At 38.5% G+C, this 15,858-nt stretch overlaps 1 protein-coding gene across 2 annotated transcripts in view; it reads left to right on the forward strand.

Annotated features, from left to right (window-relative positions):
• Nucleotides 1–371: 371 nt before the first annotated feature.
• Nucleotides 372–15,858, forward strand: part of ptprz1b (protein tyrosine phosphatase receptor type Z1b) — a 39,557-nt gene continuing 24,070 nt past the window's right edge. The window contains exons 1-2 of one of the 2 annotated variants that reach the window (XM_073860032.1): nt 372–636; nt 13,056–13,121. In XM_073860032.1, coding sequence (XP_073716133.1) covers nt 573–636; nt 13,056–13,121 — 130 coding nt within the window. In that variant the 5' untranslated portion in view covers nt 372–572. The remainder of the gene's footprint in view (nt 637–13,055; nt 13,122–15,858) is intronic. The other variant, XM_073860038.1, reaches the window with a different exon arrangement.

The following is a 15,858-nucleotide window of genomic DNA, read 5'->3' on the forward strand; positions in this document are numbered from 1 at the left end:
TCTTACATGTTGTCCGAGCTTATGTAACCTGTCTGTAAAAATTCCCATGTGAAGTCTCATAATGATGAGATTAGAAGCATCTCAAGTTTGATTTCACTCATTGATTTTACATTCACTGATTTTACATTGAATTCAATCTTTGACATGCCCTTAATCAGTCAATAATAATATCAAGGTTATATGTACACACAATGTTCTTTACATTGCGATTTTACGTTAAAAAAGCAAATCACCCCCCCCCCCCCCAAAAAAAAAAAACGACTTCAGATGGGTTTTTTTACAGACTGTGTCACATTTCTGATTGTAAACATCAGTGTTAATATAATTGTGGACGTCATGATGTCAGAAGCGAAGCGCATGTGATTGATTGTGCGCGAGGCAATGAGACAGTGGGCGGCGCGTGATCGTAGCGTCTCTCCTCGCGCGCGCTGAGATCTTATAGTGAATGAAACACTGGCGTGGGAAAGAAGAGCTGTGTGCGTGAAACATCGATATGGATCCACAGTAACGTTCATGCGCTGGCTATTATTTTTCTTTGCTTTGAGCGCGTGTAAAGACAGTTGAAAGTGAAGATGCGTCTGGTGACGGTCACATCACATCTGATCATCGCACAGCTGTTGCTCATCTGTCACACAGGTAACACAAGAGCAGAGATTTTGCGTTTGGCAGTGAATGCGTGATGCGTAAAGTTGTGTTTCCACGAGCAGCTTCATTTATACACGTGCAATGCATTTTTAAATTTTGTTGTTGAATAGCCTGATTTTAGTCAGTTTAGGTTTAAGTTTAGGTTTTAAATCCACAACAAAGAGCATTACAATGTTAGGCTTTTGTTTATTTATGCATTATAGTGAAGTTGCTCTTAAGTGTCTGATAATTGCGTGTATTTTAGGTTATCCCAAGGGCAACATCAGTCAAACGTCGTTTTGTTTGAAAACAAATGAATATTGAAGAATATATGTTACATAAACTGTTACATAAACAAATGCATGTGGGCTGATGGCATCTATGGCAATTACTTGTTATTAGAATAGCCTACAAATGTTTTCTCATGATGCATGATATTTAGTTCACACAAGGACCTTGGCACTTTGCTGCTGGCATCTGATCATCCTGATGGTGCTTTAATCCCTCTGTCTCTGATCATTCTGCTGAATTAAATGTAATTTGACATGGTCGGGAAAATATAAAGCAGTGTGTTTTAATGGGACATCTGATGGTCTGACTGGACATCTGCATGGCTGATGTCCATCTCTCGCTGTTGAATGCACACATGCTGGCACTTTACCAGTTTGCTTCCCTTAAAGTTGATCTCAGCGCCGCCACAACACCCCATTGTCTTGAATTTATATCGCTGTTGATCTTCCTCTGAACAGTTATTATATCCCAGGAGTTACTGTGCTGTCGGTTTATATGTTATGTCAGAGATATTGAGTTTGTGCTCTGTTTTTAGATGTGAAGGCAGGGGAAGCCTGTGGCACTCTTTACCAGTTAATGCCCGAGAGAGAGAGAGAGAGAGAGAGAGAGAGCCTGTAGAGTGATGTGCAAACATCTGATTGATCGTTTCACAGGAGGGTGACCCTGTCATGTATAAACAGAATAGCTCATAGCATGAGCGGAGGTCTGGAAAATGCAATTTAGTTTCTCTTTAACAAATGACTGCCACTGGAAGATTGATTTTCATTGATTCATTCACACATTGCATACAATTTAATTATCAGAGATTATGTGTGACAGCCACAGCCGTTACTGATCAACTTTCATGCTTTAGACACGTAACATGAACTTGAATATAGACTGCAGAAATATGACAAGCAACTCTACTGAGTTATTTTTATGGTCTTTTTGTTTTCTGCAGTAGAAATCTTGAACCTATAAACATTTATAAACCTCAGAAACCAAACTGTGCATCTCTCTATGGATTAGTGTCTCTGTTTCACCCAGATAATGAGCGTCACCATTGCATGTTTGTGTCTGTGGGTGTATCCTCTCTGCTTTGCAAAGCACGTATAAGTAAAGGTGATGTTAACAAAGTAACTGTGATTTTTTCAATGCAAGTATTATACAGTATCAGTGAGGTGTTTGTACAATTACTTAAACCACACAATAGGTATATCAAATGCGATATATAACCAATGCAGTATCTTATTAGACCTGCATCAAAACAATGTGGCTGTTCATGTTTGGTCTAAAGAAAGTTCCCTGGAGAAAAGCCATTCACTGTTTAAGAAATACAATCTCCTACAAACAGGAGTTCTCAGACTGAACAAATCTGAGCAAGCACTAAGATAGCCTCCATCTTCATTTCATTTCCGTTCTGTGTAGTGTTTGCATTGCTTTATGTGGTGAGATTGAAATTGTCTGTATAATTACACCTTTGCTAAAAGTTTAAAATGACTGAGGTTGAAAGTGGGGGTGATTCTCACAAAATTAGACTTGCGAGGTGTCATGAAACATTTTGATAATAAAAGTAAATGCTATCAAAATAATAAGCATACAGTTATCTCTTCATGTACTATTTTGCACATTATTTCAGATGACGACATAAATTTTTTTTTTTTTCCACATTTAAGGGAACATTTTCATTACCGCAACGTGTCCATTATTTGACATGGAAATATTTAAAAAATCTAAAAAATAAAAAGCTTCAGTGCATGTTATACTATAAACATTTACAGTAAAGAAACATCTGGTATTTGGTGATCATTGGTAAATGTCGAGACAATAATAAGGAATATAAATTTTCTCATCCTCCGCAACAATTTTCAATCATTGTTTAAGCCCTCAAGGAACTAACTAAAATAAAAGTTGGAAGGGACATAATTGATTGTGAAACTTAAGATGGCTACCAGGTAAGCAGTTCTTATTTTTTCTCTCCAGATAAAAGTAAAAATTTTGTTTGTCATAGTACCTAGACAATTTTTTTAGTCTCTCATTACCGAAACATGAGTTTGTAAATGCATATGAAGAGTTTCGTTGCAAAACGAGATAAATCCTTTTTTTGTCAAAACATGTTTATTATTATGTTATCATGTTATCATTTTGTTTTATGGTGCTACTTGCTACGTTATGAAGGTTTAAATCAAAACAAACCAACTGCAGTTGAATTGATATTAATTGGAATGCACAACCAAAAAACGAGATTTCTGAAAAATGTAAAAAACGTTTTGCAACGAAACTCTTCATATATTTAATGTAATATATTGAATGTAATATCATGTTGCGGTAATGATAATTTTTGATAATGATAATCTAAAAAAATGTAAATAATTTTATAGGAAATATTTTTTAAATCCTCTAAAAATAAAGAAATCTTATATGTGCAAAAACGGCTTATATTGGCTTCAAGGGCTTTTTAAAAATTCTGATGCTGGACACCTTCTAAATCTGGATTTTGTGAGAATCACCCATTTGGAAATGAAGTGTTGTTTTTTGCAAGCTATGTAAAATTCATTTACAGTGTAAATTCTTAGACACAAATTGTGTATGGATGGAAAGAACATTAGCATTAGCAGGAGTATATGTTCTTACTGTAAATGTTTAGAGAGGAGCGATATTGATGGAGGAGTGAAGGGGTGGCTATATGCTGAAGGAAACAAAAATATCTCTTCCTTTTGACCTTAGGATGTGGAAGTGGAGTTTTTGTAATTGCAAACAGTGTAAAATCACAAAGGCAGCATTTAACCATTGACTCGGTCCACCAGCGAGGTGAGCTAAGCTTATATTTGTTTCCCTTTCCGAACTGAGTCAGATCTGGGTTGGTGTCCGTAGCGATAGGGGAGGCTGTGGAGGAAGTCACTGTCGCTGAAAGCCACCGGAGGTTTTGTCTGTTGTCAAGGAGTTTCCAATGGCATGTCCTATAAGAGGACAAAGACCATCCCCTGCTCGGATATGCTGTGACCAGCCCAGATAGAGGCATTGTGTATTCATAATAGGAGCTGTGTTTGAATTATCAGGCACTAAATAATTCAAAGTTTTTAGGCTCTTGCTGTTCTCACTGTTATGGATGTAACATTTTTGCTGCTGTAAAAATATCTAACCATGTAACAATGCACTAATAACCAAGCTATAGTAGCCTATCTTTAACCCGGCAACCACTTATAGCCTATATACAGTGAGAAACTTTATAATTCTCTTTGGGATTTTTGGCTTTTATGAGAGCTGGGCTATGTAATAAACCCCCAGCTGTTCACTGGCATCACTACCTTTGCTTCACACACTTCATTCTCACGCATACTACATGTCACTTTCTTTTTGACCTCTGATTCAACAGCTGCCAATGGCTGCCAGTACACACCCTCATGAGGTTTTGCATTGTAGGTTGTGTTGTCTCTATCTGTTTATCTCATTCGCACATAGACAGATACACCAGGGATGCACCGATACAAAGTGCTGGGTGGATACCGATATTTGATTACTTAGAATGATATCAAAATAATCACACAGTATGAGTTACACGTCTGATGTGTTTTTCTGCCCCTTTTAATTTCCAAGATATGATCTGCCATTATGGGGTGGTTTCCCAGACAGGGATTAGACTAGTCCTAGACTAAAATAAATGTAAGAGCTGTCCAAACTGAAAACAACTTGGACACACATATCTTAAAATACATCAGTGCCCTTTGTTTTGCCTCAAAAAAGAAGTAATGTTTTTAGTAAGGCATGTTTGACCAGTTTGATGCATTCGCGCGTGTAGAGCGAAGTAGACGCGCGGAAAAAGCAAGCATTTGACGCGCATCAGAGACAAACACCGCTTCTTGTGGGAGGGGCAAGTGCTATGCGGTTGTTTGTTTGCAAGATGGCTGATGTTGATTGTGCATTTATCGAGAGAGTTACCGGTTTGTATTTGGTAAACTTACTATAGGGGGAAAACAACCGACGGGTTGATAAACGTCACGTGACTCAAAAGTGAAATGTGTATTACAAATTACCAGGTTTCCCGATGTCCTCACTGACACTCTTCCAAGCGAAGTCCTTTTTATTCCTGTCTACTCTACAGAAATAAGAACTTGTGTTGTATAGCTCCGGGTGACTGCTTACGGTTACGGACAATATCAAGCGTTCCTTCAGGTTGAAGGAGTGACTCACAGCACAGCAGCAAGCAGGCTCCTGATTGGTTAACGCGGCACGAAATTCCTCCAAAGTTCTAATTTTTCAACTCGGGCGTCAGCCGCAAAATTCGTGTCAAACGCAAAAAGCACCAGGTGCTCAATTCGCGCCATTCGTGCAAACTAGACGCGCCAAACGCCTCACATTGAAATCACTCGCGCTTCACGCCTCTACCGCGGCTGGTATAAACGCAGCATTAAGCTAATCCCTGCCTGGAAAACCACCCCCATGTTTTCAAACAATCATCTGATGTAATGGGAAAATTGTTTTATAGGCCGATATCGATGCGTCTCTAAAATATACCTCAACACATGATAATATAATAATTGTATTATATTCTTTTATAAATATGTTTATAAAAATGTTTTATGAATACTTTAAACGCTTAGGTTTTATTAAAAAAACTTTTTTTTTTCTTTACCCTGTCCTCCCTCTGCCCTTAACCGTAATAAACCTAAATCATAATTCTGTCCTATTAATGCTTTAAACTTCCTCCTGTTTTCATTTATGACCCAGCTGGCTTCTTTCCAACATTTGACTTTGGTGATCCCAACATAATCCCTTCCTTTGGGAACACATGTCATAATTCAATTAGTTGTCAATTTCAACAACTGCAGTCAGCAAATTCAGGGCATGACTCTTTGGTGCCCCGTGAGCCTGCTCAGATGTCTAACAGGTGCTCTCCATTATCCAAAAAACACCTCAGACATTTAGATAAGTTCACAGGCCCGTTTAAGGTCTGCGTTTTATCACAAAGGGCGGAGGACGTTTTTTAGTGACACAGGAAGAGGGGGACTCAGATTTAAGGCTTGTGTTTTATTCGTGCTGGCCAGCTTCCCTGAGACTTTTCTAATCCTCTTATTTATTTGAATTACTCGGGAGACATTTTCAGAGAGCAGAAGATGGTTACGATCACTACCTCATTCATTTTTTACGTTCAGCGGTTCTTCTCACTAAACACACATATACCAACTGCATGCTAAGAGTCAGTCGCTTGAACCACGTGACCACGTTCATCCTAGTAAACAACTTCTGTCTGCCAGATTTGTCATGCTGAGTTCTCATTCATGAGTTCTCCACTCACTACTTGAATATAAAGTCTGTACTTGTGTTACATTCACATACTGACAAAAACAAATACTTTGAGGATAAATAAAAATTTTGGGATGTAAACAGCTCAGAACTGAATCTAAGTTTTCTGTGTCATATTGTATTTCTTGGAAATGGTATAAAATGAAGTAGTTTAATTAGCCAAAAAATCCATATTCAATTTACTTTCTTGTTTAAGGATTTTTAGAAAGGGGTGGTACAGTACATTGAATGGTTTGTTTTATTGGCAGTGGACTCATTAACATCACACTGTGAGCAATTTTAATCTAATTTGCCGCAGGCATTTTCCTTTAGCGCCTGTGAAATGGACTCGAGTCAGAGATGCTCAGAGGCTTAGTGGGGTGCAGGTTCCTGTTTTTCTTCAGAGTTTGATACTGTGTTCATGTGAAACCAGTCCAATTTTGTTTGACAAGCTGAGCAAAAAAGCTTTCTCCAATGCCAACTGGGATTTGATTCACAGAATTGTCAGACACAAAGCTTGTTTTTCTGTCCTTTTTTCCTTTAGCTTTGCATACATTAAAACATAGCAAACACCTATGATTGTTGTTGTTTATTTTGGTTGGTCTTGAAATATAAATAATGTGTTTTTGAGTATGTAGTTTTTTTCCAAAATGCTTCATCCTTTTAGGTTTTCCATAGACTGTAAAAAAGATGGACGAAGCGACGTCACTTCCTTCCATTAATGACTGAAGCCAAAAATGCGCTGCCATGTTTTGTAAAAACGTAAGTTTGGAGCAAGGGCATGCGCAGAAGAAATTGTATGTGGAGCCATCGGCAGAGCCGTGGGCTGCGTCCAAAAACTTAGGCAGCTGACTTTTTGCCTCGCTGCCTCATGAGGCAATTATTTCGGAGACACGATGGCAGCTACGAGAAATGCTTTCGGACACACTTCAAAGATAATTAATCACATATTTGAAAACTACAATACTAATTTCTCACTAGAAATGCAATTAAAAGGTGTAAAAAGTGAAAATATACATTTATTTACACAGAATTTGTGCTCCAGCCGCTTTCTTGACCACCATTTTATTTTTTCAAACTTGACCAGGCTCGACCAATTACATTCCCCATTCGCGCACATGCATATAACTGTGGGACGAGATCTCAGGAGTCAGAAAGTAAACCTAACATTCGATTTGGACATGCCTTGATGCCTTCCTGCCTTCCTTGGAATGCTGCCGCAGAAGGCAGCAATTTAGAGTTTTAGGACGCAGCCGTGGTTTCAAACTTCCAGACGCCCAATTCAACCATGCTAATCATAACGACATGCCCCGTTTCTATAGCATCAAATTAGCTAAAATGAAAATGATTACAAAATTAACAATTGAACATATATCAGCGTGATAACAACTACCTTAACCTGATAAGGATCACTGTGCCGTACATGGCACACCCCCTCCCTTGCACGTGAGGCTGCATAAACGTCATTGTAAAATAAGGTCATGTGGCACATCGTTTGAAAGCTTAGACTCTCAGGATTCCATTAAGCCAAACACACAAAGCATAATATGATTTATAGCAGTTATAAAACTGTAATCTAGTTGTTAGTTACCTTAACCGGGAGGCGCCGATTTTTACTTTCCTTTAAAATACCTTCAAAATCTTCCCTTTATCCGCTTCGGTGAAATTGTCCAACACAAATTGTTCATAAATCCCCAAAAAGTTCAAGGAAATTGAATATCCAAGCATTTTAATCCAAAACAATTTGTTCGCCTCACAATCTTGACTTTTCTGACTGAATTATCATATAAATACTGTAAACAATTAGTTGACTACCAGACATTCGTTCGACACTCACTTTTCATTTACTATTTATAATGATATATTGGGGTTTCACGTTTATTGTGCTATGTCTGAGGAACAAATACGTCCCTTTGTGGAATTTCAGCCATACCATAAGAGGCTACAAGATATAATTTTATTGGAAGAGTAATTTTTTATTTTGAGCCGAGTCCCGTTCGTTTGCATGGAGAGGGTGGGGTTTATGACTTGTACTGCAGCCAGCCACCAGGGGGCAAAGAGTCAGTCCTTCCAGAAAAACACAGAGTTTTTTTGTGATTGTTGTGGGCAAAAATCCTCAATTTTGCGGCACGTTTTCTTAAAAAATGCGATGTAATATGCGGGATATTTATGCAATTTATGCAGTGGAATTGCGGGAACTTGCGAAAACTGCGGAAACTTGCAAAAGCTGCAGTGATGTTCACGTCACATAATCATGTCACTTCATAACGTTCCCATGGCAATAAAGGACACGGCTGCGCTTTTGGGAAGTAAATGCAACATTTTCAACTTTCTGCTAATATATATGTTTTTTGCTACGAAAATGCGGAGATTATGAAATCATGCAAGCCCCGCATATTTTGTGCGCGGAAATATGTAATTAATGCGGCGAAAGTGCGTCTTATTTGGAAAAAATGCAGCCCCGCATAAATATGCGGACTTTGGCTGATTATGCAATATATCGCGCAATCGCAAAATTGCGTTTTTCTGGAGGGACTGAAAGAGCCAGCAGCTTCACTTTTCAGGATGTATGAGGCACACCCAGTTTTTATCTCTCAAGATGGTGATCTTTACAGGTAGCCTGCATATGAATTATGAACAAAACGAGTAATTTCTTCAGGACTGGGGTTATAGTTTAGGAAAAGAATTTGAAAAATAATAATTTCATGAAAGTTTCTCAATAACCTTTTTTTAAATGAAATATTAGCACAATGATTCAAGAATGACCATTGACAGACAGCAGAGACGCATGCGATTGTAAATGGTTTTGGAGAACAACTCGTGTCTGATTCTAATAATGGTCTTCTCTATGGCAAAAGTCATCAAAGGATCTTTTGTGGTAGATTCTCTGGCTCTTCTCAGTCCTATTCAATGTATAATGGGCTCAGAGAACAGGGATGGCTGTGGCAGGGCCGACCATATTACATGCAGGGTGGGTTAGTGCCATCAGGTTAAGGGGTAAGACTGGCAAAAACAGTTTTAGTCTTTTCTGAATCCCTTGAAAAGACATCATACATTTAATATGCACACTTCAAAACTTTAAGCTGCTTGCACATGCCAAGACCATATAATGATGGTAACTGGAAACAAATGCTGTCAAAATGGCCAAAATGATATGAAATAAGCAGTCCATATGACTTATGTGCTTTCACAGTATCCAACAATTCATTTTCATTGAGTGGAAAATAACTTGTTTGCTAAAGATTCTGTTAGAAGAATATTCCATGCCATAAAAAACCCATGTCATCCAAGATGTTTGTCTTTCCTTTAATAGTCGAGAAGAAATTAAGTTTTTTGAGGAAAACATTCCAGGATTGAGGGGACCTCAATGGTTTGCAGTTTCAATGCAGTTTCAGGGCTCTAAACGGTACCAACCGAGGCATAAGGGTCTTATCTAGCAAAACGATTGTTTGAAAATGATCAGAAAAAGAGGACTGTTCTAAAGTTGTTGTATGTGAAATGATGCAAATAATGTCTTTGTTTGAGTTTATTGTTAAAAAAGGTGCGCAAGTGTGCACTTCACATATGTAATGTGTGACCTTTTGACATTACGTAATACCTAAGGTCGCGCTGACGTGCCACATGGCTAGTGCAAGACGAGAAGTTGTGGTTTAAATGCGAGTTGTGGACTATAAAGGTGAAAATGACAGTTGTTTTGCCAGATGGGACCCTTATGCCTCATTTGGGATGGTTTAGAGCGGAGGTCCCCTAACACCGAGGTGGGACCCAGCAAGAATGTCCTGAAAAAAAAGTATAATACTTATGTAATAGCTTAATCGTGTGTTACCGACTTGTAAGAGCCGACTTCAAATAACATCAATCACTTCCACTTTTGTACCACGCCGCTCTCTATCTATCTCTCTACCAGCGCATCGGCGATCATATTGCTGTCATACTTCTAAAACACAATCGATCAAATAGTTGCAAAGGTATGACTTCATGAATCGTTTGCAAATGTACCTCGCAAATCTTGTCAATACGTTAAGACGTTCAATTCTGTGACAACGCAAATGACTGAAAAGTAATTTCAAGATTCTGAAAAACAACTACAGAATTATCCAGCGATCGTGGGACCATTATCAAAATAAATTAATTTACTATATTTTATAGGATACACTTTTAATGTAGGTTTGAAAGGAACCTAAACATTTAGTCCTGTGTCAATCATCATTTAAAGCATATGGTAAACAGGAGTCTCTGTGCCTCCACGCCCAGCCTCAATTCTTCTGGCATCTCTCCTTCTTCTCATTTCTGCCTTCACTGCATTTTTCTTTCTTCAGTTCTATTACTTGAACTTGGGGCTCAATCCCGACCTAAGGTTTAAGCTGTCTTCAAAAACAGCAAGCCGTGTTTGTTTACCGTTGATGTTTAAGACTAAATGGGAAATCAAACTTGTGAAACAATGAAAGTAAAACAAACCGCCAAAATATGGTTTTACATGACTACCAAAATAAAGCTGTTATTAATTTTCCTATTGCAAGGTTCTTTGATATTTACCTCCATTTACATTTTACGTTGGAGGATTTTCAGCACTTTGTTTGAACAGCAAATCAGCAACCCCCCCAACACCCCCGTCGGCAATTTTTTTTAAGCTGAAACCAGTACGCAGTTTAGAGCCCTTTGAAGCTGCATTGAAACTGCAATTTTAGGGGCTGTCCACACGGGGACGAGTATCACTGTATATGTATAAATTTGTTATCGTATTGGCGTTTCATCCACACGGATCCGGCGGTTTGGGAGACTGAATCCGCTATTTTTTGAAACCGGGTCCTAAAGTGGATAAATCTGAAACCGACACCCTTGCGGTTTCGTCTGTACAGCCAATCCGTATATTTTGTGAAGGGAAAACGTCATCACATCACGTGTCGGAAGCGTCACACGTAACAGCAACAACAATAACGGCGGACTACGTGATTGTGTTCGTGCTACAGAAGCTACTAAAGCCTACTAGCTTTATTACAGCAAAATCTATTGCTTTATGCAATTGTGGTGACCAACAAGCGATAATGGACAACACCATACGTTGGTTATGCGCATGCTCAAAGTCTTCTTCTCCGTGTATAGTGTATATCTGTGGCAGAATTACAGCGCCCCATACTGGTCTGGCATATATACTACACCGCTTTCAGTCGGCATTTAGGGAATGCACCGCTTCGTGTGGACATAGCCTTAAACTGCATTGAAACTGTAAACTGTTGAGGTCCACTAAAGTCCACTTTATGGTTTTCCTCAAAAAACTTCTTTTCTTTTTGACTGAACAAAGAAAGACATAAAACATCTTGGATGAAATGGGAGTGAATAAATTATTGGGATTTTTTAATGAAAGTGAAGTAATCCTTTTAAACTCAATTTCCATTTTTATTCGAGTTTCCATGTCTTTGTTCCAACAAAACAGTTAAGGTTCACACACTTAAAAATAAAGGTGCTTAAAAGGGGTATTTGCAGCGATGCCATAGAAGAACCAATTTTGGTTCCCCAAAGAACCTTTCAGTCAAATGTACTGTATAGCCTACCTTTATAGTCCCTATAGAAACACTATAAAGAGCTTTTTGTGCAAAGGAGAGGATCTGTAATATACAGAACTCTTTAGGAAACATTATTTTTAAGAATATAGTTGTTCCGATGTTAAGGCCAAAAAACTGTAGTCTCACCAGTCTGGGAACCACATGCTCATTGTCTTGTATTTGAGGCTTGGTTTATGAATGCCCAGAGCCGTTTATTGGGTGCTACGAATGTCTATCAAATGCGTCTGTACATAGCTCACAGCCAATCATTTCAATTATACCAGATGACGTATGTAGAGAGACATCAATTCAAGTGTCAACAACTTTTATCGGGTACGTGTGCCACAGCTGAAAGCTATGCAACTAAACTGGTAGCTGTATATTGATATTGAAAAGCAACACAACTTAGTGGCACTGTGACAACCACAGTAGGTAGACTACAGGCATAATGACAATATGATATTAATAAATACCACTTACCATTTATAAGTAAATGGACTCCGTCGACGATGATGCCTAGCAGATTGGTCCTATAAAACTCTGTGGTTATAATTTCTTGCCATATCCAAACATCCTTCTTGGATATGAAATTGTTTAACGCCAAAATTTGCTCTTTTTTAAAATAAACAAAACTGCTTCGGTGTGATGCATAGACGTCGTCATCGTCTTGCTGCCCCCTCCCCGTTCTGTGATTGGTTCTCTATTTCAGAGTAAAAATTGGTCCATGGTTTCCATGTTAGACTTGCAGCGTGAATAAATTTGCGCGCAAGGCAGCTTGGGGAAACCCAGGCTAACAAAATTGTGGACCAAATGTCTGTGTGTTTATGGTCATGTGTCCTTTCATATCAACTTTCTTCGTCTTTTCCTCTTAACAACAGTGACATTTGTCTTTTAAACTGTGTGGACAGGTGTGTATGTGATCTGTTTATATGTGTGTGTAACAGAACACATGCATTTGACAGCATAAGACACACTTCATACATTACTGTAGCATTACAGTGAGCAGTCATGGTGGAAAATGAGCTCTGTGGTCTTATGATTAAGACCTTTCTTTCATCACATTTTCATTTGCACTGTTATTTACAGCACATAGACTAAGGACAGTGATGAGTGAGGGTGAAATATGAACTTGACCTGCTAATCTCTCTATTGGCATAGTTTAAAAAGCCCTAACTTTCAATATAATTATGATGTGCATTATTAGTAGTGTCTGTTTTTAAAGACAATCACCGTTGCTAAAACTATGTTTTGTGGGAATGTCCCATGAGGCATAAAGTGCGTCTCTGTAAACTACTGATGCATTGACTCCAGCTCTCCTCATCTTTCCTATTCCAGATCTGGCCACGCCGTACCTGAGAGGTCAGCGCAAATTCGCCGAGGATGTCGACTGGTCTTACACAGGTGGGTACTCCTTGAACAATGTCTTTATTGTGCGATATTTACCGGCTGCCGGTGTGGCGTGCCACTGGCTTAAACCCAACAGCCTTAAAAATCAGTTCTCCTTTGAATGAAAGATGGAGATAAGGTAGCATTAGAGGGAAGTCAATAATCCCGGATCGGTGTCAGTTCTCCATTAGAAAAGACGGCAGTGACTCGACCTTCTGAATGAGAGGTACCAGCACGCACTGCCAGTGACCTGGAGATTAAATGAAGTCTTAGACACTTTAAGTTCCATAAAAAAAGACTGTGTGACATTCAGGATTGTTTGAGAGCGTTGAATTGTGTCTTTTAAATCAGCCCGCTGGGAGGTATGAAAGTGGTTGAAATCGAATAGAAAAGAGCTAGAATAGACCAGAATAAGGTTTGTGGCCAAAGTCTATGGAAATAAACGGCAGTTGTGCAGATAAGCTTTTGTGCGTTTTAAAATTTATAGACGTTCTTCTGGGGAAAACCAACTAAAAGCATTGCTAAATCATCTTGTTTAACGGAGGGTGAACAGAAAACGTTTCCTCGCCTTTAACCACCTCACTACATTATATAATATTTTAATATTATTACTTCATGCATATTTTTACCTTGTGCACACAAATGCTTGCTTTTTAGGAGGCTTATTTTGTCTTTAAAGTGTTTTATTTGTTTGTTTTCTTTAATTTTCACTTCAGGTGCTTAAGGGTTTTTGCAAATAAATATAAAAAAATTACTTTGCAAAGGTTTTTAATGTGAGTAAAATTGAATTATGGGGGGTTTGAAAAAATGGGGATATGCTGCAAGCCAGACTTAAACCTGCTTTATCTATGCGAGCAGCGTGGCTTAATTTGTCAAAAGCATCATGGCTGTGATTTGAAGTCATGAAATTGATTTCTCAGTTTAAATGGTTTCACTACAGTGGTTATTAAAGGAAAACACAACCGTTTTTCAATATTTTGCTATGTTCTTACCTCAACTTAGACAAATTAATACATACCTATCTTTTTTCAATGTGTGCACTTAATCTTTGTACAGCGCACTGTGAATGTGTTAGCATTTAGCTTAGCTCCATTCATTCCTTAGGATCCAAACAGGGATGAATTTAGAAGCCTTCCATGTTTTCCCTTTTTAAAGACTGTTACATGAGTAGTTACATGAGTAAGTTACGTGGCGACTTTTGAAACTGATAAAAAATGAGAACTATATTGTATGGTGGAAGAGCACTTAGTTTGCAGGACTTCGACCTCAGCACGCAGTAACATCATGGCCGTTTCTTATGCTGTGTTCCAGGCAACCTGTAACCCGTAAATCACAACTTCAAAACCACGACTAACAACTCTGACTGGGAGTACATGTATCTAGAGTTCACGGGTGGGAAATAATGGGTTTGACTGCCGTTCCAGTGCACTTTCACAGGTAGAAGGTTGTAAAAACACGGGTTACAGGCTGCCTGGAACGCATACTCCCAGTTCAGAGTCATGAGTCGTGGTTTTGAAGTCGTAGTTCACGTGCTCAAAAACCTGCCTGGAACGCAGCATTAATATGTGTTCTTGTCTGTACTTGTGTTCTTGTGAACTTGTAAAATGTCATCAGTCGTGGCCCAAGTACTGTTCCAAATCCAAGTTCACATCAGGTTATGTTCATATAACTTCCCCGGATGTGTTCTAGATTCGCCCATTTTATCAAGGATGCATCCAGAGGTGACTTGTGCGGACTTCTGACAGCCAAGTTTCCCAGAATGCATTTCAGGTCAACGGCAGTGCAGCCTAAAACTTGCACAATATTCAAAATATTACTCTTTCTGTGTCATAAAATGAAGTTTTAAGAGCGGTTTAGTCGAGAATATAGATAAATAAACTTCAAATATGTGATCAGTTAGTAAAGATAGCGCCTATATTAAAACTTTCTTTTGGATATGTGAGTTTCTGAGAATCAGCCGAGGGCAAGTCTTGGCAAATCCTATTGAAATTTGCTGCTGTCTCAGTGCAGCTGCTCTGCCCTCTGGTGTCTGATGGTCAAACATAAAATTGGATATATCTAACTGGCATTTTTTTGGTTTCATCAATTTATTTCTCTTTATTATTCATATAAAGTATGTTATTTGTTGATGCTAAAGTTAAGTTTCATAAATGACACATTTTTTATATAATCTTAACACTGTAGTAAATTACTGTGCTTTACGTTAAAGGTGCTCTAAGCGAATTCACGCGTTTTAGACCGTAAAACATTTTTTGTTACATACAGCAAACATCTCCTCACTATCCGCTTGCTACCTGACCGCTGATTAAACTGTAAAAAACGCGATCTCTGTATACAGCCCAGGCTCCACAAACTGCGATAAAAACACAGTGGCCAAACCTACCACCACGAAACAAAACAGTGTTCCAGCCAATAAACGACAAGAAGGATTTGGGGGTGGGGATTGGGCGCGTTCATGAAAGCACGGAAGGGAGGGGGAGCGGGAGGAGTTAGCTACGCTCCGTTTGTTTGAAAACAGTTCAAACATCAACAAAAAGTGACGTCTCACAGATTCGCTTAGAGTGCCTTTAACTGGATATTTTTCTTGTGTTTATTTCATGTTGTAGTATTAAAATAAATGGTTGTGTTTTATATCACACTTCATTTTGTAATAAACACCTTAAAGCTATTCAGCGTATTCACGTGTTGCCTTAACCACATTAGGGTTTTTGCATTTGTTATATTTAGTTAAAAATACATTAAAATAAAAAAT

Source organism: Misgurnus anguillicaudatus, chromosome 1, assembly GCF_027580225.2.
Source record: "Misgurnus anguillicaudatus chromosome 1, ASM2758022v2, whole genome shotgun sequence".
Taxonomy (NCBI): domain Eukaryota; kingdom Metazoa; phylum Chordata; class Actinopteri; order Cypriniformes; family Cobitidae; genus Misgurnus; species Misgurnus anguillicaudatus.